This window comes from Crocodylus siamensis, chromosome 8 (assembly GCF_052110815.1).
Source record: "Crocodylus siamensis isolate JL-2025a chromosome 8, ASM5211081v1, whole genome shotgun sequence".
Classification (NCBI taxonomy): Eukaryota; Metazoa; Chordata; order Crocodylia; family Crocodylidae; genus Crocodylus; species Crocodylus siamensis.
Genome location: NC_143402.1, coordinates 26118276 through 26145514, shown reverse-complemented (window position 1 = coordinate 26145514; position 27239 = coordinate 26118276). Strand labels below are relative to the sequence as shown.

Genomic DNA, 27239 nt, shown 5'->3' with positions numbered 1-27239 from the left:
TAGATGCTTAGTTCCTTTGTATGTGATATTGTTGAGAAAATTTAAGTGAAAGGTGACAGATTTGTATTCCTGCTACATCCAGTAGTTTAGAACCATTCTACTTTCTTGTATTATCTGTAAAAACACTTGGGGACATACCTGTGTAAATATAAAGAATAGCTTAGGTCGTATCTACTTTAATTCTAATCAAACACATTTTTAAAAATCAGATTCTCCAGGAGTTCCACCTAGTGCTAACGCACATCAGCTCTTCAAAGGATTTAGCTTTGTGGCAACTACTACTACAGTAGAAGATCATAAAATCTCACCCCTCACCAATATATTGCCAATAGTACAGGTAAAATTTAATTTTGTTCTAGATACTTTTCATTGAAATGTCAAAAGCTGATTTACATTTTAATATTAGACTTCTCTCTTCTCTGTCGTAAGTATCCTTATAATATGTATTAAAGGTGTTTGCCCCCAAAATCCCATTCGATGTCATGTTAAATTTTCAAAAGACAATTTAATAAGCTGTAAACAAGTTAAACTGTTTTAGCGAGTGTGAATGTTTTTGTTAAGAACGAATAGTTTCATAGTTGGTAGGGTTGGAAGGGATCTGAGCAGAGGGATCATTAAGTCCAACCCCCTGCCATGGGCAGGAAAGAGTACTGGGGTCAAATGACCCCGGCAAGGTATCTATCTAGCCTCCTTTTGAAGACCCCCAGGGTAGGAGCGAGCACCACTTCGCTTGGAAGTTGGTTCCAGATCCTAGCCTCCCTGACCTGTGAAGTAGTGCCTCCTGATGTCTAGCCTGAACCTACTCTCTGTCAACTTATGGCCATTATTCCTTGCTACTCCCAGTAGTGCTCGGGGGAACAGGGACTCTCCCATTGCCTGCTGGTCCCCCTTGGCCAGTTTAGATGGCCACCAGATCCCCTCTCAGCCTTCTCTTGCTGAGGCTGAACAGGTTCAGGTCTCGTAGCCTCTCCTCATAAGGCCTGCCCTGCTGCCCCCTGATCATGCGAGTTTTAAAGACCCTTTGTATTTTGACAGCAAATTCATGGAAACAGCACACAGTTCACTGAAGTATATGAATTAAAAGAGGATATTGGTGTTGGATCCTACTCTGTTTGCAAGAGATGTGTACACGTGGCCACAAATATGGAGTTTGCTGTAAAGGTAATTGATGTAAATTCTGCTTTAGTATTTTTGTAATTGTACAGTATTGTATTATACTATATATTAGCTTCTATCATTTTCTTCTTGAAACAATATTGTTATCTCTATTACAAAAAGACTTTATGGAGATCTATGCAATTAGTTCTTTGAAATGTAATTCTGAGCATGAAATCAAGTTGTGCTGTAAAGATAAAATAAACAGTGCTTCCTATTCCTTTTTCTGGTATACAATAAAAACACAACTGAGATGAGATGAGTACCATCTGCAAGGATAAAATAATTTTTAGGCTGCTTTTGAGTGAATTCCATTCTTTATATTAGAGTTGTTTTCAAAATTCACTTGTTTGTAACTATATTAACTTCAAGAATTAAGTAAACAAGTCAGATAATTGTTTATGGCTGGTTGTAAAAATGAAAAATGTAGGTAAATAAATCATTAGGACATTAAGTGTGTAGTCTAAACTGCCTTCTTTAATGACAAGCATTTTTAACTTGATTTCACAGATTATTGATAAAAGTAAAAGAGATCCCTCAGAAGAAATTGAAATTTTGATGCGTTATGGACAGCACCCAAATATTATTACTTTAAAAGATGTATGTATCTCTCTCAAATTTGACTGATTTTTATTAAAAACTGTAAATAGGAAAACTGGTTGGATGCAACCCCAAGTTTCTCCTTTCCATTGAGTACTGTTTGTTATCATTCTTTTTTCGTCTGCAGAAAGTATTAACAAGTTAAAGATTGCAGATATGTGTTCCTCTTCTTAGCTAGTAAATGGAGAACTGATTGAGTGTTTGTTTTATTTTTAAATTTAAGAAAACTGTATATAATGTATATATTTAAAGCTTTCATGGGTGCTTTAAGGTAACTGATAAATGCTTAATACAGCCTTTACCCATAGTGGAAATTTGTGTTTCCTATCCTTATCTCAGCTAAGTAGCTAACGTATTGATGATCTAATATATAGGAGTGCATCAATTAAGATGCTCTTGGCCAATACCAATAACTGATTATTAACCAGCCATATTGGCTGATACTGATCCAATAACCGATAATTAGTAATAAACCTTGTTGAACGATCTTTAGTTGAAGTGTCCCCACTGTCATTTTGAAACACAAGAACATTAATGCAGGAGACATGATGGTACTTAAAGCACTGTCCCCCCAACTTCAGAAGTGCATGTGAAAGTGCTCTGTGCCAGTTGCAGCCCCTACCCTTCAACCTCAGTGTGGGGGCAGCTGCCTGAGCCTGAGGTTGTCCAGGGCTGTGTGGTCTCTGGGCACTTTTTTAATTAGAGCACCTCACGGAACCACTCTAATTAAAGCACCACCCCCACTCCTGGAGGCTTCCTTCCCACCAGGAGAAGGACACTGCTGCACACGGTGGGCGGGAGCATCTGCTCCAGCCCCTTCCAGGCTTGGCCCTGGAGGCGCAGACCCCCTAAGCACCATGGGTTGGGTCATGCTGGCCCTCCCCACCCCAGTCATGTCTCCAGCATTTGGCGCCTCTTACAGTGCTTGCCCCATCCCCAGTCCATGCTGCACCAGCGCCTGGAACACCTCTGCATCTGCTTCACTCCGGCCTAGTTTGGCCCACCGGTGAGGGGATGGGGAGGTATCCTGAGCCACTCTGGCTCATGGGAGGGAACCCAGGTACCTGGTGGCCCCAGCATAATTTAATTATCAGAGAACATTATTGGCTAACAAAAGCCAATAGCCAATTAATGTTTATTTCCCTTTTATTGGTGTTAATCCAGTAAATAACCGATATACTGGTTCACCTCTACTAATATAAGGGGGGAAAAAAACCACTTTCTATATCTTTGTTCAAGGTGCCCTTGGCTGAAAATTGCAGGAAAAATACGGAGTAGTAGTATGCTTCTTCCTAATGCAACAGGACTATAGACCAAACTATTTTAATTGAGTCATAATTTCATAATTCAGTATCCCAGATTTTGCAACATTACACACAGTTTCTTTACTCCTTAGGCAATGAGGTGCAGATTTTGAATTGCAGAAGTAAACTACACACTCCCAGTCTGTGCTTTGTATTTGCTGTGGTGATTAAGTCCATCCAGCGTGGCCCCCCCCCCCCCCCCCCCCCCACCAATGCCCTACCCCTACCTTTCCCTTCCCCTGTAGTGCTCAGTCTGCTTGGGATGCTTATTTAACTGTATGTACATTTGCTGGAATTATTAATATTTTAAATTCCTGCAGGTGTACGATGATGGTAGATGCATCTACCTTGTCACTGAATTGATGAAGGGAGGAGAGCTTCTCGATCGAATTCTCAGACAAAAGTTTTTCTCAGAACGGGAAGCTAGTGCTGTATTGTATACTATAACCAAAACTGTTGACTATCTGCATTGTCAAGGAGTAAGTGATATATATTGTCATGATTGTATTTACATGTCATATCTAACATTCTCTTACAAGCTTTGTTATATAATTTTTGTGAGCAAGATACTATAAAAAGATGGAGACTTCCTATGAATACAACATCATTTTGGCTTTTGTAAAATGTCTAAAAATTCTTTTCTTTAAATGACCTCTTTTTGGTTGTGGGCTGACCTGTTGCTTCTTGAATAACTAGAGCTAGATATTTGGCATCACTCTCTCAATCTGACAAAGTAGGAATCCCAGCTGGATGCACACTTTGCTCTACAACGTTCATCTACTTGGCTTGTAGCAGTGGTTGCCATTCCTCACTTCTGTTTATGGTTTTTAGGTTCTTTCTCAAAGGTCTTAGGCCATTTCTATTTCAAAGCTATGGAATATCTGGGATGTTCTGAAAGTTCAGAAAGGGTTTCTCTGATTTATGGATTGTTCTATGTACAGCATACCCTCAGTCTCTACCTAAATTTGGAATTAAGGGTCAATAGCAAATGAGACACTAACATTGTAAGTGGCTTGGTGAATCTGAATTCTCCAAAATCAGTGTCACTTGTTGTGTGTGTTCCATTAGAGCACATAGAATTGTCAATGTAGGTGGACCAAGTTATGAAATCAACCATATGTTAGTCTGAAATGAATGGAATTAAGGGGAAAAAAGACTTGGATCTAAATCTTTGTTTCTGTTGGTGATATTGATACATTGGCTAGGGACAGAAGTTGCACACAAACTGTTTAAGTCATCAGAAACTGCTTTAAACATATAACTGGCCTCTCTGTGGCCCATCTCACTGATCACAAAGCGGCCACAGTGCTCCCACTCCCCAGCCAGTGCTCACAGGAAGGGGGGTGAGCATGGGCTGTTAGAGGGTGCACCAGTGCTCTCAGGGGGTGTACGTGCACCCCCATGAACTCCCAGTGCACCACCACTGCTCCCAGGCAAACCCTGGCTGCGGTCTGGGGCCAGGGAGGGTGGTTAAACTTCCCTTCTCCCAAGTTCAGAGTTGCCCTGACCTGCTAAAAATTTACTACTGGCTGCAACTGTGGACTACAAATCCCAGAGGCACCTGAAAGCAGGAAGAGGAAGTGGTGAGCAACTCTGCAGTATCTTACTGCTGTAATTCTGGACTGCAAATCTCAGAGATCTCAGGAGCAGCAGGAAGAGGAAGCGAACAGACAGCTCAGGTTGCCTATGTGCCAGAGAGCTGTGCTGTAGTGCCCCCTGGCTTCTGGTCTGAATCACTGCAGGCATGTGGCTGCATTTCCTGAATCAAAAATCAATGTCTGTCCAGCTGTTTCTCAATTTAATCTCTGCAGCTCAGACTAACCTGCAGAGACTGAATCAATTCAGCGTCAGGTTTTTTGGCTGTCTGTACTTAGCCATTAAGTGAAGTGACTGAAAAATGCCAGACATGATGGGCTATCGGGGCAGTCAGTTATTTCAGGTGGAGGGCCGCTTACTGAGCTTTGGCAAGCTATCGAGGGCCGCATGACAGGCAGCCAAGGGAAAATAAATATTAAATTTCTAAATTTTTTAGGGGCCCTGCAGGCTAGATAGAATGGCCTCGCAGGCCACATTCTGCCTGCATGCTGCATTTTGCCCACCCCTGGAATTAGATGCTTACTCTGACTTGAACTAAAAAAAATCTACTTGGAAATGGAACAGTCTCACCTTTTGATACAGCCAGCCTTTATGTTTTTTCAGTATGTCTTAAACACATAATTGGATCAATTTATGTTCTACAGGACTGCTGAAATGTTGGTTATGGTTTTAGACAGGGTTGAGTGGGACAAAATTGAGCTTTTTCTAAAATAAAATATGTGCTTAACCTTGAGTAGTTTGCACATATCCATTGAAAAGTTTGACTGAATTTACCAGTTGTCTGCATTTATATCTTCGTGTATTTGTACCACATCCTCTAAGGATCAGAAAAAAATGTATTGGTTCCTTATCCCATCTCTGCAAAACGCACCATTTTGAGATGGTGCCTGTTTTTGTTCCGAATATCTGTAAATCTGAAGTCTCAATATTTTTTGTAATGTTTATAGTTCTATGAGCATAATAATAAGTGTTTAATGTTTAATATGCAACATTGTCATCTTGCTTTTTTCTGTGGAAGTATAAGGTTCACATAAATACTGATGAATTTCATAGAGAGGAATGTGTTTCAAAGAGAAAAAGGTATGACTTTATAATAAAGGAAAAATATTATGGTGATTATTTCATATAAAAGATAACAGGAAATTCCTTCTGTGCTTGTAAGCTCATTAACCCCTAGTCTTGTAGGTTATGACATGGACTGGTGTGTTGTTTTTCTCAGTTGAAGCTTGAGGTTAGCTGCATCTGCACAAAAAATTAGAAGGTCTTGTGTAAGACCATTTTAATCCAATTGCGTTTTGAAGTTAAAGGAAAATATGATGTAATGATATACATATGTATTATTCTGCCTTCCTAGAACTTACAGAAAAGGTAACATGTAAGTAGGGGAATTTAGGTACTTTTCTTCATGTTTCCTTAACTTAGTCACATTTGTACAGATGTAACTATGTAACACTTTGTACAAATGGTTTAAGTACTGATTTTATAAGGCCACTGTGGGGGTTTTCTCTTTCTTTTCTTTTTAAGGTAGTGCATCGAGACCTTAAACCTAGTAATATTTTATATATGGATGACTCGAACAATGCTGACTCTATCAGGATTTGTGATTTTGGGTTTGCAAAGCAACTTCGAGGAGAAAACGGACTTCTTTTAACTCCCTGCTACACTGCAAACTTTGTAGCACCAGAGGTATTTTAAGATTATGTAATTTTATTGGTGATATCTGAAGAAGTTATATTCCATAGTCGCATTACTAAAACAAAGATGTTTTGCATCTCAGGATTACTAAAAATGTGTCAGTGTTCAGCTGCTTTCATATATCTGAAACTTAAACATAATTGGCACTCATTCTGTAAACATTGTACAATATAGCTATTTATTAGAAGCTTGCTTTCTGAATAACAAAATGTAATCTAATATAATTTGGGGATACTCGGGTCTTTATCCTGTCCTCACTGCATAGGGACCTAACTTCCTTTCTTGCCTGGGTATCTTTCTAAAAGCCTTCAACTGCTTTTATTTCCTTTTAAAAGTTCTGACTGAGCTCACCTTCTGGCTCTTCTCACTTTATTCCTATTTTCTGACTTCTATAATGTCTTTCTTTACTGATATATCCCTTCTTCCATTTCATACAGGCTTTCCGCTTAGTCACAGCACACTTTTTGAAATGATTATTCATCCAGTTATATATAGAACTCTGCCCTGCCATTTTCCCCCCCGTTGCTTCGGATTCAGGTCCCACAAAATTTTGGGGCATTTGACTTCGGTATGAAGGAAGCGTTGAATTTTAAGTCTCTGAAGTCCTCAGTCCTATTTAGTACTTTGTTCCTGCAATTTTTCATTTTGTCCTTTTGAAATCGAAAACTTTAGGTACTAGTTTTGCTTATCTGTTGTTGTTTTTCATTTGATTAACTTGTGATTGATATACCCAGTGCTTGCATCACCTCCAGTACTTGCTGATTTGCTATCATTGTCTTTTCTACTGCCCTACCCTTGAAGAATGAAACCCTTCCAAAATGTCCTTTTTTCTTATAAAAATCAAGTGTAAAGATTAGGATGGGGGTAGCCCTGGACCTGGGTCCAGACCCGAGGCTCTCCCAATTGTGATGTCATACGTTCAGTTGAAAGTGACTTACAAACCAGCCGCAAAGATCTTCTGGGGGGTGTGTGTGTGTGTGTGTGTGTGTGTGTGCGCGCGCGTATAATTACTATGTGTATTTATTTTTTGATAAATACATATAGAACATCTCTGTGGCTGGTTAGCCATTTTATCATGCCATAAATTGGCTGAACATGTGGCATGTTGCAATTAATATATTACTCATGCCATAAATGAAACATCTGCAGGGTCCTGTCTATGCCTGTCTCTGTAAAGAAGTGGCATCTTTCTTTCTTTGCCCGTTCCCTGTTTTTTATTATTTTTTCTTTTCATTCTCAAAATGCAGCTAACTTTGTTCTTTATCTCTGTCTCTCATTTCTGGCCTATCTTTATGGTCATGATGTTCAGTGGGTCATTCCCCTTACTGGCAGTTTGTCCTCCCATTCCTTGTTTGGCATTTGTCTTGTGTTGTAAGTATCCTCCTATTCCTGCCTGTCTACAAATTCTTATGAATGCTTCCTCTCCACAAAATCTGTGTCTTCAATTCTTAAATCTTCTTTCACAAAGTTTTATTAAGAATAGTTCATGCTTAAATAGCTTTAGTCAGGTATGCACTGAAGAATAGTATGCATCTTGAACCTTTGGGATGAAAGTTAATTTCTTTTCTTTTCTTCCTTGCATCACTTCCAGTGTTTCATTATTTGCTATCATTGTCTTTTCTACTTCCCTACCTTGAAGAATGAAACACTTCCAAAATGTCAATAAACTTCCATTCATTAAGTATGAAGGACAGGTCTTTTGAAAGAAGGTTGTCTCGCATTTAAAAATGAACTTTTTAGCTTTTTTACAACGCGGAAATAAGGAATATAATTCTTTAGCAGTATAATGAAAGAATATGGGCAACACCTTCCGTGTAAACTTCCTCAATCTCTTCAGTGCATGATATTGATTCTCTTCATGATAGCTTTTATTTAATAGAGTTAAAAATGTTTTTTTTCCCTTTGGAATGTAGATGTATGACTTCCTGAAGAACGGTTCAAATCCTTTTGCCTTCTTAAAAGGCAAAAAACTAACTGACTGGATAATCTTGTTACATAAATTTGATATATAACCAAAATATATATATACATTTTTGCCCTTCAACTTATTCATTAAATCTGTCTATACCATGGGTTAGTTTCTGTACTCCTTTGGTTTTATTCCTGGAGTCTGTTGCAGTTTCCCTACATTATCAGACATTGCTAGTACTCTAAAATGGTGGTTTAACTTGATCAGAATTTGTGTTCCTTTTATGTTTTGTATGCTACTGGTCTGTAAAAACTACTACTCTGCCTCAAAAGATTCAGTTCCAAATAAATTTACTCCTTAACTATTTTACTTCATAGTAAAGAATAATGAGAGGACCGGCTCTCCCAAGTTTGGTTGCCTCCTGCATTTTACAACCCCTGAACACTAGGCAGTAGAGCCTGGTTTGCATTGAGCAAACAACTTCTGGATGCAATTGAGTGCCAGAATGGGCACAAGGCAGTTTCATGTACTAACTTTCCCATACAATATTACACATTTTTAAGGGGTAACTTTTGTCATAGATTTGTGTGATTTACTTACTATTATGTAGTAAGGCTACTATGTCTGTTCAAATTCCCGTGCATTTCTTTTAGTGAGATGTGTATCCTTTGGATCATGATGTAAACCTACGAGGTCTAGTCGGGTGCCTGATAAATCCACTTGTGGCTGACAAGCTCCGTTTGAGTGGTGCAGCTTTTTACAAGTTACGCAAAGCCATGTGGTGTTGAGTTCTAGTCCAAGTTTACAGCACACTGCTTTCTTCTGTCTCACTTTGCTTTCATCCTCTGGATCAAAGCAGCTTCATGTTGTGCTGCACCCAGTGCCATATGTTCCCTCCAGATTGGGTGGGATTCTGTGTGCTACTCCCAGCTTTCTCCATTGATGTTGAATGACTTCATATAATTTTTTTGCACATCATGGAACTGTCACAGAGAAGGACCCTGCTTTCTAAAGCTGTGTTGAATCTCACTGTACAAAATATTCTTGGGGATGCAGTCTCCTCCCATTCTCCTGACATGGCTGACCTATCACAACCTCCTTTTCTTGATCGTGGTTTCCAAGTGTGTTAGTCGTGTACACTCTAGCACCTCTGTGTTTGGTATTTTGTCTTGCTGCTTTATTTTCAGGTTCTTACACAGGCATCTCATGTGGAAGCTGTTCAATCTTTTCATGTGTCTAGCATGTGTAATATATGTTTTTGAACCATAAAGCAGGGATGACAGCACACAAGTCTCGTAGATTCTTCTGTAATAGCCTGAAATTCTTAGCTGCTTTTCCGACTCTTGTAGTTCAGTCTGGAGGTCAAGATTCCAGCTGATCATAGAACCCGAGTAACAAAAGCTGTTGATGACTCCAAGAGATTTACCCTCCAGAGTGGTGTCAGGTATTGATTCTTTTATCCCTAGGTACATGGTCACAGTCTTCTTAAGGCTAATTGTCAGACCAAAACTCTCGCACGACTCAGAATGTCTTCCCAAGAGACTTTGCAGGGAAGATTCACAGTGGGCAACCAAGGCCATGTAATCGGCAATCAGAAAATCTCTCAGAACCATCTTTCCCCTTGATTTTTTGCTCTAAACCTTGTGATGTTGAACAAGCCTCCATCTAGTCTGGTTTGAAGATAGATGCTATCATTGCTGTCCTTGAATGCTAAGACACACCGCAGTTTCACCCCATTGTTGATGTCAAAGGCATTTGATTCTTTGTTTTTATACACTACAGTTGCCTTCAGACCTTAATGTAATGAGCGAATATTCAAAAGTTTGGGGGATCAACCCAGTTTCTTCTGCACAGTAAAAAGGCTCTGTCTCAACCGTATTGAAGGCCTTCCTCAGATTGTTGAGGGCTATTTATGGTGGTACTCATTTTTCTCTACACTTCTTACAGTTGCTTGACTGAAAATATTGTATCGGTGGGGCGTCCTAAGTGAAAACCACATTGACTTTTAGGATAGATTTTTTTTCACCTAGAGATTTGCAGCCCAGGGAGCATAATGTTAGTGACAGTTTTTCCAATGATATTCAACAGGGAAATACCTCTGTAGTTGTCACAGTTGCTTCTGTCCCCCTTGTTTTTGTATAATGGTACAAACCAACCATCTTCAAAATCTTGTGGTACCACTTCCTCTTTCCAACTGAGCAGTATAACTTCACGGCGCTTTTGAAGTACTTTGTCATTGGCACATTTGTAGATTTCAGCAGGCAAGCAGTCCTTGCCTTGTTCCCAGGGATCAGTTTAATAGCTTTCTGCAGATCTAACTTCAAACTGTGGTAATCCCTTAAGCTCTTCATGTTTGATTTCATTCTCACTGGAGTATAGAAGGCAGTGGTGTTCAATCCAGTGCTCGAGTTGTTTTTGTTTATAAGTGATGATTTTTTTTTTTTACTGTATATTATGCTGTATCTTTTTATCTTGGAGGCTTATAATAGTCAGTGTTTTCATTGTCTTGTTTATATTTTTCCGAGAGAGCATTTAAAGTAATCATGCTTGCTCTCCCATGTTTTCCAGCCCCTTCATTTCCCCCACTCACTCCCCCAGCTTTTTTCCTTTGGATAATGCTACATCTCTTCTGCTTTAGGTCATACAGTTCTACCGTGTGTCTTGTGTACCAGAGTGGTATTTTCAAAGAAAACATTCCTTTTAGAGATCAAGTAATATTATATTAAAACACTAAAAATATTGTACACTTACATATCTCTGAAGCTTGCTTAAATACAGTACTGAAGGGCTGGCTTAATTACGGAATTTCTTCCATGGGAGTTTTCCTTGGCTAAGTGTGCTAAGATTAGGTTTATGTAGTATTATGACCAATATAGCTCTGTTAACATCTCAAGAAATATTTTGAGCGTAATGGAAATAGCTGTGATTATCCTTGCTCTCTCCCCTCAGACTGAAGACGAAGGAAAACCTTCAAAATATTTTGATAGTTTAAGTGAATGCAAGTGTAAATCATGTTTGTTTAATCCTCTGAAATAATATTGGGATTATTTTACCCTTCCTATAGTTTCTGTATACATCAAGTAAATAGAAGTTTAATAGTTCTTTATTTTATAGGTTCTCATGCGACAGGGATATGATGCTGCTTGTGATATATGGAGTTTAGGTGTCCTACTTTATACAATGCTAGCAGGGTAAGAACTTTCTCACAGTTTTAATGCTTCTTGTTTAATTCATGGTAATTTTGGTTTGATATACACACATAGGTATTCAGATCTGACTGCAGCACTGAGATTTGATGATGTGTGATGGTTCAAAAAATTATTCTGTTACACTTTAGTCTGGGCAAATAAGGTATGTTTTTGTTCTCATAGGTAACAAGTTACATAAAACTTTTTGGCTTTGTGCCACATTGGACATATGCAGATTATAGTATAGTGCCTGCATTTAGATGAATGCTTCCTTAATTCAGCAGCTTCCTCTACGTAGTAACATTTAACACAAGTTAGTGGAAGAATGTGAAACCTAGAATGAGTTTAAGTGTGCTGTCAACTTAATGTTAATTCATTCAGACAAGTACCTGCAAGTATAAGTAACATCTAAGATATTACTGTAGCTGAAAGATGAGATAAATTCCTCTTAATTTCAGTTTTACTTTATGCAGTTGTCAGAATGGTCTCTGGAGTTGGTTTTGCTGCTTCCTCTATATAACTAATTTTTTGAGGATGTGCGCAACTTTTAGGTAGGAATGTGTACATGTCTTTTAAAGAAAATGTGGTACAAAAATGACAGAATTCTGTAGGGAGAGCCACATTCGCAAAGTATCTGAAGCAGCTTTTTACTGATCAGGTTTCAGGGTAACAATGCATGTCAGCCTTCTTTAGCAAATGCCTTCTTTGCAATGTTCTAAATAAAATAAATTGAAGTGCATATTTTTAATAGAAGATTTCATACATTTCATAAACATTTGGGCTGGAAGGGACCCCAGAGGATCATTGAGTCCAGCCCCTTGCCCCAGGGGCAGGAAGTCAGCAGGCATCATAGGATCCCAGCAAGAAAAGCATCCAAATGTGTCTTGAAGGCGTTCGGAGTGGGTGCTTGAACTGCCTCCAGTGGCAGTCTATTCCAAAACTTGGGGCTTGGACAGTGAAGAAGTTCTTCCTTATGTCCAGCCTGAATCGGTCGCGATGGAGTTTGTGACCATTCAGTCTTGTCATCCCTTGGGGCGCTCTGGTGAACAGATGTTCCCCCCAATCCTGATGAGCACCCCTGATAAATTTATAGGTGGCCATCAGATCACCCCGAGCCTGTGCTTTTCCAGGTTGAAGAGCCCCATGGCTCTCAGCCTGTTGTCGTAAGGTCTGTTTTTCTGACCTCTGATCATGCGTGTGGCTCTCCTCTACACCCTCTCAAACTTCTCCACATCCTTTTTGAATTGTGGAGCCCAAAACTGGACACAGTACTCCAGCTGCAACCTCATGAAGGCACAATAAGGGAATGACGTCCTGTGATTTGTCTGAGAAGCATCTATGGATGCAAGCCAGCATTTTGCTCGGTCTACTAGCCGCAGCATCACATTGAAGGCTCATGTTCATCATGTGGTCAATCATAACCCCCAAGTCCCTTTCATCTGTAGTGCTAACCAGTGTAGCACTGCCAAGCCTATAAGCATGCTTCAGGTTTTTCCTCCCAAGGTGGAGAACCTTGCATTTTTCAGTGTTGAACACCATCAGGTTCTCGTCCTGCCATTTCATGAGCCTGTCAAGATCCACCCTCCTGTCCGCAGGGGTGGATGCTTTACCCCAGAGTTTGGTGTCGTCAGCAAACTTGACCAGCCTGCTTTTGACACCAATGTCCACATCATTGATTAAGATGTTAAATAGTATAGGCCCTACAACAGAGTCTTGAGGGACCCCACTGGTCACAGTGCACCAAGAGGATTGGCTCCCATCGACCACCACCCTCTGGGTCCTACTGCGGAGCCAATTCCCCAGCCAAGGCCGCAGTTAGCCAGTTTAGCCAAGGGGTGATCATGGAATACCAGATTGAAGGCTTTTTCTTAAAGTCAAGATATACAATGTCAATCTCTTCCCCCTTGTCCAGGTGATGGGTCACCTGGTCATAAGAGGAAATGAGATTGGTCCATCAAGACCTACCTGCAACAAACCCATGCTGGGTATCCCTCAGGTTATTGCCTGCAGCTAGTCTGTTAAGGACGGCCTCTTTGATAATCTTTTCCCAGACCTTCCCCAAGATAGAGGTCAGGCTCATGGGCCTGTAGTTTGCCAGATCTACTTTCCTCCCTTTCTTGAAGATAGGCACAACATTGGCCCTCTTCCAATCATCAGGCACTTCACCAGAGCGCTAAGAGCTCTCAAAGATACGTGCCAGGGGCTCAACTATGTTGCTCGCCAGCTCCCTGAGTACCCTTGGGTGTAACCCATCAGGGCCAGCTGACTTGAAGGTATCCAGCCTGTTAAGGCATTCCTTCATAAGGTCAGTTTCGATGGAGGGCAAGGAATCTCCCTCACATGGGCCTCCCAGACCCATAGTGGGCAGGGCCATCCCATGGGACTGGTGAAAAACTGACACAAAGTACCCATTTAGCAAGTCGCTTTTTTCTGGCATCGGTTGTCAGTTGCCCCATCTGGTTTAGCAGGGGTCCAATGTTGCCCTTGCTTTTCCTCCAGCTCCCCACATATCTAAAAAAAGACTTTTTATTGTCCTTGATATTTGTAGCTAGCTGGAGTTCCATCGCAGCCTTGGCTTTCCTGATTTCATAGTTTCATAGTTAGTAGGGTCAGGGACCTAAGCAGATCATCAAGTCCATCCCTCTGCCATGGCAGGAAAGAGTACTGGGGTCAAATGACCCCAGCAAGCTGATTGTCTAGCCTTGTCTTAAAGACCCCCAAGGTAGGAGCCAGCACCACTTCGCTTGGAAGTTGGTTCCAGATCCTAGCCACCCTGACAGTGAAGTAGCACCTCCTGATGTCTAATCTGAATTTATGCTCTTCCAGCTTGTGACCGTTATTTCTAGTCTCTCCTGGTGGTGCTGGGGGGAACAGGGACTCCCCCAGTGCCTGCTGGTCCCCTCTGACTAGTTTGTAACAAGTCAATAGATCCCCCCTCAGCCTTCTCTTGTGGAGGCTGAACAGGTTCAGGTCCCGTAGCCTCTCCTCGCAGGGCCTGCCCTGCTGCCCCCTGATCATGCGAGTGGCCCTCCTCTGGACCCTCTCCACGTTGTCCACATCCTTCTTGAAGTGCGGCATCCAGAACTGGACGCAATACTCCAGCTGCAGCTTGACCAGTGTTACATAGAGGGGAAGGATCACCTCCCTGGACCTGCTTGATATGCTTCTGTGGATGCATGACAAGGTATGGTTGGCCTTCCTGACTGCATCACCAAACTGCTGCCCCATGTTCATTTTGGCATCAGTGATGACTCCAAGATCCTTTTCTGCCTCTGCACTGACAAGAAGAGAGTTCCCCAGCCTGTAGGTATGGTGCTGGTTCTTCCTCCCCAGGTGCATCACCTTGCACTTGTCAGTGTTGAAGCCCACGCAATTCTCATCTGCCCACCCCTGTAACCTCTCTAGGTCTGATTGTAGCCTGTTCCTTTCTTCTTGCATGCCCACATCTCCCCATAGCTTAGTGTCATCAGCAGATTTGAACAGGGTGCTTTTTACCCCTTTGTCCAAGTCACTGATGAAGATATTGAACAGTGTGGGCCCAAGGACCGAGCCCTGTAGAACCCCACTGTCCACATCCCTCCAAGTCGAAAATGACCCATCCACCACCACTCTGGGTGCGGCCTTCCAGCCAGTTGGTGATCCATTTGACTGTGGGTGTCGACAACACAGTCCCCCAGTTTTTTAATGAGAATGGGGTGAGAGACTGTCAAAGGCCTTCCTTAAGTCCAGAAAGACTACATCCACTGCTACCCCTGCATCTAAGGATTTGGTGACCTGGTCATAGAAGGCCACCAGGTTGATCTGACAGGACCTGCCTCTAATGAACCCATGTTGGTTGCTCCTAAGCATAATCTCTCCTGCTGGCCCTTGTGGACATGTGCCAGATTTGCTCTCTGCAGGTCTGGACCAGAGCAGAGTATTCCTCCTTGGTGGCAGTTCCAGCCCTCCATCCTTTGTAGGTCTTCCTTTTAAGATGTAGGAGGTCCACCGGTTCGCTGGAGAGCCAAGGGGACTACTGTGCCCTTTTGCTGCCTTGCCTCTGAGATGGGATGGACTTTGCATGTCCAGGATTGCTCCCTTGAGGAGCAACCACTCATCCTGAACTCCCCTCACCACTGGGTTGTGGCCTTTTAGGGCCTCTCTGACAAGCCTCCTTAGCTGGTCAAAGTCAGGTTTCCTGAAGTCAAGGACTTCTGTATTATTGACTGACTTGCCAGCCTTACAGCAGATGGTGAAGGTGATCAGCTCATGGTCACTGTCACTCAGCTTCCTTTCGATCATTAGGTCGCTGATTAGGTCATCCCTGGTTGCCAGTATGAGGTCTAGCAGCGCTTTACCTCTTGTCGGCCCGTAGATTTCCTGCGTCAGGTAGAAGTCATCCATACATGAGAGAACTTTGTGACCTCTCGGATTTGGCTGAGCGCTCCTCCCACAAGATGTCTTAGTAGTTAAAGTCTCCCATGACAACCACACACTGGGATCATGTGGCCTCAGCCAATTCCCTGGTGAACTTCCGGTCAAGGTCTTGACTCTGGGTAGGGGGGTCTGTAGTAGACCCCCATCATAGTATCCCCTGTGCTGTGTTCCCCATGGATTTTAACCCAGAGAGTCTCAAGTCGTCCACCATGGGTGCCCATGTCGGCTTGCAAGGACGTGTAGCTTTCCTTAACACAGAGAGCTACACCCCTGCCCCTTGTCTACTCGATCCCACCTCTACAGGGTATAGCCCTCTACACCCATGGTCCAGTCATGGGTGGAGTCCCACCAGGTCTCTGTTATCCCAATGACATCATAGTTATTTGCATTTAGCAGGAGAACAAGTTACTCCTGTTTATTCCCCAGACTCCTGGCATTTGTGTATAGACACGCAAGTGTCCCCTTGGGGGCCCTTGCCCTGCCTGCGTTTTGTTCCAGGGCTGGGGCTGAGGTGGAATCCCTTACGTGCCTTGGCCTGCTGGCTTTGCAAGGTAATGAATTGGGGTTGCGATTTAATTTAATAAAGCCTGCCCTGCCACAAAAGACTGTTGGTGTGGTACACTGGTCGTTTAAGGAAGACAGCTGATATAAATGTAGCAGCAAATTCTGATTTATAGATTGATGTCTGTTCTAGTTGGTAACCATCCATATATTTGGTTCATCAGTGTGAATTGTAATATGACTGTACCAGAATGCAAATAATAGTATGTAATTAAGGTATATATTTTTGAAAAGCCATATTTAGTGTACATTCTATGCTAACTTTAAGCTCAAAAGTTTGCAATGCAGGCTTTAGTTTTCTGATGTTCAGTTTTCTGATGGCTACTAGGCCTGGAATTTAGTTTTGTGTAATTATAGTATTCTTCCTGCAGAAATCTACTGACTGTACAAATGTCAGTACCCAGAATACTAATCCTATCGTCTTGTAGAACAGCGTTGTCAGACTCACCTGACCCTGGTCTGCATTCTGGATCTGGAGTCTGAAGCCCTGTGACCCATCTCACAGGACTGCAAGTTTAGGAGTGGGAGCTCCAATAGGTAGCTCCTGTTCCTCCTACCACCATCTTCCCTGGAGGCCACATGACAGCTTCACACTCTGGATCCAGGCCACGGGGCTCCCCACAGGGCTGGAAATTTGGCCGTGGGATGAGTTGCAGCAGAATTAATTGCCAGTAGCTGTATTAACTAACACTACTGCTGCTTGTCCTGCTGCCACATTTCTGGCCCTATGGAAGCCATACAGGCCAGATGACATGGTTCTGTGACACACCTCTTGTACAAGAAGGTTCACTACCTAGTGACATTGAATGTTTTTGGTGATTCTCAGAAATATAGCTCTCTGAATGGCAATATCGCTCATAAAATATTTTTAGTAGTAAGTATGGAATAGCCTTCACAGGCTGTCATAATATATTTGGACAGAAATCCAGGCTGGTCTTTAGGTATGGACAGGCATTCAACTGCAGCTCTAAGAATTTCAGGGGAATTTGCAGCACCATAAAATGTGGCAAGAAGTGGGGCTTAATGTTTCTCCTCCTGGCTGGAGAGCTAAACAATTGCTTCAGAGGTGAGCTCTCCAGCTGAGAGGTGAAGTGCTGCTCTTTGAGTCCCCCTGACCCTAGGGGAGTCCAGTCATTGACAGCCTGCCCTTCTTTGCCAGGACTGTTTAAGTGGGGACAGCAGCAGGGCTCACTGACAGCTTGTAACTGGGTGGGCTATTGAGCAACCCGTACTCCTTCCCTCCATCCTTCTTTGGCTGGTAGAGAAAGGACATATTCCCTGGCAAAAATGTATTGTTTGTCCATGACCTTATTTACATTCAATTTGAATACTGCTTCTTTCACTTGACTATGCTTTAGGAAGTAGAAATTTGTGCTTCCTTTGGGTGGGCCATCTGAAAACTTGGCAAAAATAATTGAAAGTGATAGTCCTTCAGAGGATTCTCCTTATAAAAGAAATACAAAATATAGTCATAGGGGCTTTTTTAGTACTCTGGTTATTCTTTTAGTACCCCCATAGGCCTCCCTCCCAGTATCGCCACCCCACCCCAGGTCCCGAGGGTGGCAGCTAGCCCTCTCCCTGCGCACAGATCCAGGGGCACATGGGCCCCCCATGCAGCGGGCACAGCAGCAGGAGCCACCCAACCCCCAGACAACCTGCTCATGGCTCCAGCTGGCTGTACAGCTCCAGCCCCACTCTCTCCCTCACTGTGGGGGGGCCTCGATCTACACCCCCACCCCCACTCTTTCCCCCTCACAGACCAGCCAGATGCTGCTGTCTGAGCTGCCAGGGTGTGCTCGTAGCAGAGTGCATGCTGCATCTGTGCGCATTTAGCGAATTTATCGGTGACAGTATTGACCACATCAACCAAAAAAAAAGCCAATTGCCAATAATGTCAATTGTCCTTTTATCAGTGCTGATACAATAAGAACCGATGTATCTTCTAGTAATTTCTGAATTTTCAACTGGTAAATTTTCACTAAGTGTCTTGTTGCACATAAATGTTTCATAATTTTTAGTCCAACAACTAATATTTTAAACATCTGTGCTTTTTAATTATTTTTTTGAGTAATGAAGAGGTAATATAGTCTTTTTGCTTTTTAAAAGAGACTTTTTATGCTGTCTGAGCCAAAAGTGTTGTCTTATAAGTTTGAATATTATTACCGTTTTGTCCTCCATAATAACAATTACTTATAACTTCTTACATTTTATTTATACATTCCCATAAAAGGCCCAGGGAGCATTTTTTTTTAAAGTAAAAATAAGATCAATCCTAAAACCAGGTAAGATATTAAAATAAAATAATAAATGATAAATAGTTACCAAAATAATACCTCAAAACTTAATCAGATTAGTTAATGTATGATTGATTATGAGACCTAATTAGCTGTTTTCTAGAGATCTTCACGTTCAGATGAGCCCTTGGTATTAATATTTTTTTTCACTGTGCAGATCTTAAAAAGTTTTAATGCTTGTGTATATCTAAATGTTGATCGTATGAGACCTAATCAGTGAGATTTTTAGAAATGCAGACCCACTAATATATCCTTGGATTAGTAAAGCATTTGTGTTGGGAAATTACAAGTGAGGAGAAGTAGTTGAATTTGTAAACAATGCAATTCATTAACTTGAACAGAACTTTGTTTTATCTAAATTTTATTTGACACCGACTTGTAGCATTTTAGGTGTTGTAATATTCTCGGGGCTACTAAAAACTTTTAGGCAGTTTTATACAAGTTTTTAGTAACTATAATTCTGAGCTCTTCATAGTTTAATACATTGTAATTAAGGAATTTATCTCAACAAAGGAATTTAAAGAATGATGCTGGATATATTTATTAGCTGTCTTAATTTCTTAAAACAGCCTTATTAACAGGAACCTCTGAAACTTGGTACGTTTTTTCTTAGTTTAATTTTCCTGTAACTGGGCTTGTTGCTTGTATTTTCTGCCACTGGTAGATTGCTGGACATCTGTAAGACACCATTAAATGATTCAGGCTGCTTACAGATGTCAAATTTAAATGTGCAATGCAGATCTGATGTGCAGTTACAACAACTGCACTTCCTGCAATGCCACATGTGCTTGCCAGAAGGTGCAATCAGATTGCCAGGATCATGATCCTGGGCTCCCCTTGCACCAGCAAGTAGCAAGCCTGGCTCCCTTCATTCTGCTGGCTATGACCTCCAGCTCAACTGATGGGAACTCCCAGTTGGGGAAGTGAATCAGAGACAAGGGCTCCATATGCTCCTGTGGCTGGGAGGCCCCAGTCAATTGACCACCACTCCCAGCCTCTGGAGCACACAGGAGTCTTGAAGGGCACCGGTGTGCTCTGGAGGCTGGAAGCATTGGCCACATTTTCAATCAAAGATCTGATAGGAATCATCCATGAAGTTATTACATATCTTGCGTAATAACTTTATGGCTTATTTTTCACTTTATCCCACTGTTAATTGGTTTACTTATGTCATAAATATATTTGAATAATTGCATATGTATACAATCCTTCTTTGCTGTTGCTTTTTTAATAGCTATACTCCTTTCGCAAATGGTCCCAATGATACTCCTGAGGAAATCCTGGTCCGGATAGGCAGTGGAAAATTTTCCTTAAGTGGAGGAAACTGGGACACTGTTTCAGACGCAGCAAAGGTATATACATGTTTTTATATTTTTTGGTGTTCTCAAGAATGCGGGCAAACAAGTTAAACTAATAATTGACTAGTATAACTCAAAAATGCACATGTTAATGCAACTGATTGAAGTTGTTCTTAAGTGTGGAACATATGGTATATTTGATGCTTTCTCATGTTACGACTAAATCAAGGGCTATGTTTAATAAAGGCAGAATGTTTTATAGTGTCTCAGAATGCACATATTTAACACTTCAAGTGATACTTGCAAGAGTAATTTAAATGGATCGATCTGTAGTGTAAAATATTTCTCCTGCTGGAAGATTAGTTTCTTTGGAAAACAAGAATGGTGATGTCATTTTATAGATAAAACCTGAGTTACATTTCCCATAGCCCTCAGTTGAAATGAGATGAAAACTAATTATGAAATTATGCAGTCTTCATGGGAGGGAGGGGGAGGGAGCTGAGCCTCCAGAGGCATGCTTTTTACTTCCCTTATAAGCAGTGTGACCATACCCGTGATTCCTTAGCCCTGTCCCAGGTGGTTTGGTCAAAAGTCCCAGGCCAGAGCCTGGCAGGGAGGAAGGCAAGCGGCCTGGAGCAGGCACCACCACACCTACATATGGCACGTCCTTGCTCCAGCACAAGAGCAGTGGTGCTTGCCTGGCACACTACACCACTCCATCTCCCTGCCAGACTTGGGCCCAGGAGGCGTGGCCAACCGGACAGGACCGGGCTGTGGAATCCTGGAGTGTCGGACCTGGACGTACGGCTGTCCTACTTATGAGCACCATTCTTTTATGGACATCAGGCTCCCAGTGCACACTTAATCATTGTATTGCCCCCCAAAGTTTTGGCATAGAAATGAACCGCACAATCAAAAACTGAAGCTTGGATAGTTGCACTTGATTTCACTAGCTAGGCTAATCGAGGGCAGTCAGCACAGAATAAGTGTTGTTTTATTAAAGTGATTTACCCCACAACTGTAAAAGCTGTCATCTTCTAGTTTGGTGATTTATATTCTAGAATATAGCAGCACAGAGTAATAGACTTCTCTATACAGTCCATGGTATTTGTGATTTCACAAGATGATGTAGTCAGTAAACTAGGAAGAATCAAGAGAAGTTTACAGGGAAATGTATTTTTAAAAGTTATTTATATATGCTTTTGAGTATATGTCCAGCATATCTAAAGGAAACATTGAGCACAGAAATCTAAGCGACTTTAAGATAGTCTAAAACTAACCATTCCTGATCCTTCAGCTAATGAACATAAAAACTGTAGTTCTGGTTTCAGTCTTGAACCGTCAAGAGTCCCTCTAAAGATTATTTGAAGACTTTATTGAAAAAAATAGGGAGACAAGGTCTGATCATACTAAATGGAAGAGCCAAGAAGAATTTTTTTCAGAAAAATGCTGAGGGAGGTTGTTCCATATTTCCAAAAAGAAATAGCATAAGTAATGCACATAATTTTTGTTTGACAGCTTGCATTTAATTTAAATGTTATGATTATATAGGGCTTAATTTACTGCTGGATTTAACTAGAAAAAAATAGAAGCAAAGGTTTTAAAGAATACTGACTGATATGAGGGTTGAAGAGAAACAGGGAAATGTATTTAGCTTAATTATCTGGCATGGAGCGTTATAAAATCAAAGCAAAACAAAAACCATAATGTTAAGAAATGTGACTCAAACTAAGAAGTTGTGGGGGAAACAGATGACTGCCACCTACTTAACATCTGAGTATTTCAACTTGTAATGTGTTTGCAAATCCAGTGTTGTAACATTATGCTAGTACATGAAAATCAATGAGCGAAACTAAGTTCTGTGTTCATATACTGCTAGATGAATTGCAGAGTAACAGACATAAATAGTAAAAATTAGACCATTTTAAAACATCTGAATTCAATAATGTGTGGTGGTACTAATGCAATAGATGTTTTTTAACCTGACACAGTAACAGGTTAATAGATTTTTAAAAGTCAAAAGAGCGCATTATTGATCCTCTAATCTGACTGCCTGATTTAAATCAGCTGTAGTATTTTGTTCCAAATCCCTGAATTGGTGCCTAGCTTGTGGCACATCTTTAGAGCGATATTTAAGAAATGAATGTCTAAGAGACTCCAAATAATGAAGAATTATCTGCATCTCTTGGCAATTTATTCCAATAGCTAATTATCATAACAACATTTTAAAATTCAATATCAGTTTTTTCTAGCTTTAACTTCTAGCCTGAGGATTATATTCTGGTTTAGCCTGCTGCATTCAAAAAGTGTTTTTTTCTGATCAGAAATCCTCCTCCCTTTTACCCCCCTCCCCCCATGTAGGTATTTGTCATGGCCTGAGGTGTCCTTCCCATTAGCTTATCCAGGAAAAGTAAGCTATATGTAGGCATAACAGTTTTATGGATATCAAAGGATATGAATATAAATCCACTTAATGTATTTACCAGAATCCAAGACAACTCTCCAATAAGATTCTATACATAGAAAATGTATACATTTATTATAACTTTCCATGTATAGACTAATTTTTTTTGGAGGGTCATCTTAAAATTACCCCCGACACCACTGCATCAGAGAAAACAGTGGGGGTGGCAGTACAAAACAGGCAGTTAAGGAGGCAGATGGAAGGGGCAGGCAGCTACGCCCTGCCACCCTTTTCTTTATCTGTTGCACCAATTGTAAATTGTATATAAAGCATGTGTATAAAACAAACAATTATAAGACTCTTTAGCGTAAAGGTTTGCCTTGTGAATTCCTTTCTGAAAGCCTACATAGCACAGCACATTGTTTTTGGATCTCTGTACTGTCAAGCTACCAACTGCTCCACTTTCAGTTGCTGATTTCCTTGTGTTGCAGCCTTTTAGACTGTCAGTGCAACTTTTTTTTCTTTTAGTGTTTATCATAATTTAGACTTTAATGTATTATATTTTTTTTTTTGGATATAACCGTGTTTGTATTTTTGTAACTTTAATCTAGGACTTGCTATCCCATATGCTTCATGTAGATCCACATCAACGCTACACAGCAGAGCAAGTATTAAAACACTCATGGATAGCCTGTAGGGATCAGCTGCCACATTATCAACTAAACAGACAAGATGCACCACATCTAGTGAAGGTAAAGCAAAAAGCTTTTCATATCAGTTTTTGTAATAAGTGGGGGGGATACAGTCTTGTTCAGCTTCCAGTATTTTGTTTGTCTAAATTCCCAATTCAAGCGAATATAATATTGTTCTTTAATTCTCCTGAAGTTGAAAATGGATTTTGGACTTCTTTTATCGCAAATAGTTTTAGCATTGAAATATAGGTAAGGACTTTTGTGCAAAGGTGTTTGTCTATTTCTCCAATATATACTTCACTTCAGGTTATACTTTACATTGATGCTGTAGTATCAGAGGATTAACAGCTAATAGTCTGACAGCTTTAGTAGTACAGAGGAAGAAAGGGCATGCATATGGAAATAGCAGTAGATACAAGCAGTAGATAGATACATGCCCAGTTGTTCCATGGCATGATTCCTCATCCACAGAAATCCCTTTTACCCCTGTTCTCTAAGACTGGGGTTTTATAAGAAGTATTTTTGAGGTGAGAGAGAGAGTGGCTGCACTCTCAAATTCTTCTCATGCGTTACCTTCTATAACATTCCTATTGGCCATTATGTTGGCTCTTGATATTAAATGACAGAATAGCCAGCCATGGCTACCAAATGCTCTCCTCTGTGATTTGGATTTACCATATTTACTCAAATCCAAGAGGCCCTCCCCCTGATAACACAGAGGGAAAAAGCCCCTTGTCTTGGATTTGAGTATGAGGTGGTGGGGAACAAGCAGCTGCTGTGGCTCTGGCTCCAGCCCCGTCTCCACAGTGGTGGGGACAGGCAGCTGTTACGGCTCTAGGTCTGGTTCCACTTGCAGAATCACAATTGTAACTGCAGTCTGTTCCCCTCTGCCCTCTGTTTCCTCCCCTTTCCCTGCCCCCTTCCTCTCCCTGCCCACCACTTACCCTTGCTCTGTCTAACCCTGCTCCATCCTGGATCACACAGCATGCGCTTTCTCCAGCCCTAACCTGGATTGGTAACAGTGGCAGCACTAGCCAGGCATTAGTCAGGCCTGGAGTGCCATGCTGCTACTGGGTTAGAGCAGTGCCCCAGATTGGAGCAGGGCTAGAGCCTGCTGAGGCAAGGGTAAGCAGGGGGGCAGAGCGGCAGACAACCCTACCACCCTCCTACTGCCTGCCCCCCTGCCACTGCTTTCCTGCTGCAGTGGGGGTGGACAACAAATTTAAGACGACTCTTTAGTAATTAGGATGTATACATGGAAAATTACACAAATTTTATAAATTGTCCATGTATAGAATCTAATCATGGAGGGTTGTCTTAAATTCAGAGTTGTTGTGTTTTCAGGTACTAGGATTGTCACATCCTATTATACATATGTATTTAATCCTAGATTCATAGATTGTTAGGGGTTGGAAGGGACCTTGCAGATCATTGGGTCCAGCCCCCTGCTGTAGGCAGGAAGACAGCTGGGGTTAGGTGACCCCAAGGAGGTGACTGTCTAGTCTCCTCTTGAAAACCTCCAGGGTAGGTGACTGTACCACCTCTGGAAGGAACTTATTCCACAGTCTGGACACCCTAACAGAAGGAGGTTTTCCTGGTATTAAGCCTGAAGTGGCCTTCCAGGAGTTTGTCAATTGGTCCTGGTCTTCCCTGGGGGTGCCCTAGTGAACAGTTGTTCACTGAGCTCCTGATGCACTCCTCTGATATAATGGTAAACTGCTATCAACCTTCTCTTTGGGGTAAAGAGGCCCAAGTCCCTCAGCCTTCCCTCATATGGCTTGCCTTGCAAGTCCCTGAACATAGAGGTAGCTCTTTTCTGGACCCTTCAAGTTTTTCCACATCCCTATTGAAATGTGGTATCCAAAACTGGACTCAGCACTCCAACTGTGGTCTCACCAGTGCTGAGTACAGAGGGAGTATCACTTCCTTAGTTCTACACAAGATGCATCAGTCAAAGCATGCCAGTGTGTTGTTTGCCTTGCTGGCCACTGCCTCACACTGCCGGCTCATATTCATATGATAGTCAGTTATTACCCCTAGGTCCCTTTCGGCCGTGGTGCAAGTCAGGCTCTCACCGCCGAGCCTGTATGTATGTTGAGGGTTCTCTGTCCCCAGACCTTACACTTGGAAGTGTTAAACTTCATCTGCTTCTGGTCCACCCAACTCTGGAGCCTGTCCAGGTCCACCTGGATCTGCAGCCTATCTTCTGATGTGACCACAGTGCCCCATAACTTGGTGTTGTCCACCACCTTGGCCAGTGAGCTTTTTCACTTTTTTTTCACTCGGCTTTTCATCCAAATCACTCGGCTTTTCATCCAGATTATTGATAAAGATGTTGAAAAGCACTGGTCCAAGCACAGACCCCTGAGGGACACCACTGGCCACTTCACGCCAGGACGACACAGATCCATTCATGAGAATTCTCTGGGTCCTACCCTGTAGCCAGTTTCCCACCCACTGAACCATCGAGCAGCTGAGCCCACAATCCAAGGCTCCCTATTCAGCATAAGGGAGGACAAGTCCATTGCCTTAAATTTGAGTACGAGGTGAGGGGGCAGACACAGCTTTGCTGCAGCTCTGACCTGACCCTTCCAGCTGCCCCTGTGCCGGCTGCCCCCTTGCTCTGCCACTTAGTGTCAGTAGCAGTTTTGGCTCTGGCCTGGGGCATGGAGCACATAGTGGCTCTAGCCCTGAGCAAGCCAGGCAGCAGTAGGGCTCTGGCTTTGTGGCTGGTGTCAGAGTTGTTGTAACTGCTGCTGCCTGGCGTGATGGGTGTCAGAGGCACCATGTGCTCAGTGCGCCAGGCCAGAGCTGGAGTTGGAGCCACAACTAAGCATGATCGGCAGTTGGAGGGGAAGCCACCTGGGGGTGGCTAGCGGCAGGGGCAAAATGTTCCCCCTGCCACCAGCATCCCTGACAAGTGACAGGTGAAACGGGCTGCAGGGAGGGCAGCGGACAGGCCACTTGACCGCCCCCTGCCACCTGCCCCCATGCAAAACCTGCGTCCCTGCCATTGGTTTCCTCACTGCAGCCAAAAGAGGGAGGGGATATGAATTTAAGACTACCTTCCAATAATTAGATTCTGTACATGGAAAATTATAACGTGTCTAAATATTCCATGGGTTAGAATCCAATTATTGGAAGGTCATTTTAAATTAAAAGTTGTTTGGATTCAGGTAAATAGAGTAGATCAGATAAATTTGTATTTCCATACTTGATTATGAATTCATTAGGTTAAGGATAAACATTAAGTCAAAACTAACAAGTACCAAGATACTTTATGATTTTCTACAAAAGCGTCAAGCTGTTTTCTGCTTTATACTGGCTCCTTGCCAAATAGAGTTTAGTTTGTGAGATCAAAACTTTCACAGGAGTGGGAACGAAGCTGTAGAACCAGCCACTTCCAGAGCTAACTATAGAAGCATTTCTTAGACTTAATCTCACTGTTTCTTTATGCAGTGCAGCCATTCATTCATTCGTTCATAAACAAGCAAACAAACTGTTGATAAACTAATTGACCCTTTCCTCCTTTCTATAAACTGAAAGAGAAAAGTTTGATACTTTTCTCAAATACTCATGTAGTATGGGCCATATACTTACTTTTACTTACAAGTGAATACTTATATGTTATAGTTTTCTTAAGGTTTTGACAGGTCTCCAGTCATTATTATAGAATCAACTCCATTTTTATATCATGCTTTCAAGATATTTCTTGTATTGTGCTTTATAATATGTATATTTAAATAAACATGGTCCGGTAGTAAGTAATAAAGAAATAGTAAAATACAGAAAATTAGGACACAATTGCTTAGTCTCTTTAGTGCTCTGTACATGCCTTTAGTGCTCTGTACATGCCATTGACTTTATTTTAGGCATGAAAGCATTTCCTTACAAAATTGCAGTTTTTCAGCTTAATTCTCTACTGATGTATATTATTAAAGCTATGGTGAGCTGCACCAGCAGAGAAATTTCATCCCTGCAAGTTGGTAGCAAGCCATTCTTTTTTGCCAAATGATTTCAACCCAAAGACCAAAGTTCAAAAATAAATACCTGTAGGCTAGGGACAGAAGTTACACAGTTTAAGTCATCAGTAACTGATTTAAACCTGTAACAACATTAGTTCAGTG

The 27239-nt window shown here is 41.7% G+C and overlaps 1 protein-coding gene across 2 annotated transcripts in view; it reads left to right on the top strand.

Annotated features, from left to right (window-relative positions):
• RPS6KA6 (ribosomal protein S6 kinase A6) overlaps window positions 1-27239 on the top strand; it is a 97557-nt gene that overhangs the window by 59733 nt on the left and 10585 nt on the right. For both annotated transcript variants that reach the window (XM_090059676.1, XM_090059677.1), the window contains exons 14-21: window positions 210-337; window positions 1036-1161; window positions 1666-1755; window positions 3380-3538; window positions 6180-6341; window positions 11374-11450; window positions 19953-20070; window positions 23032-23172. In XM_090059676.1, coding sequence (XP_089915802.1) covers window positions 210-337; window positions 1036-1161; window positions 1666-1755; window positions 3380-3538; window positions 6180-6341; window positions 11374-11450; window positions 19953-20070; window positions 23032-23172 — 1001 coding nt within the window. The remainder of the gene's footprint in view (window positions 1-209; window positions 338-1035; window positions 1162-1665; window positions 1756-3379; window positions 3539-6179; window positions 6342-11373; window positions 11451-19952; window positions 20071-23031; window positions 23173-27239) is intronic.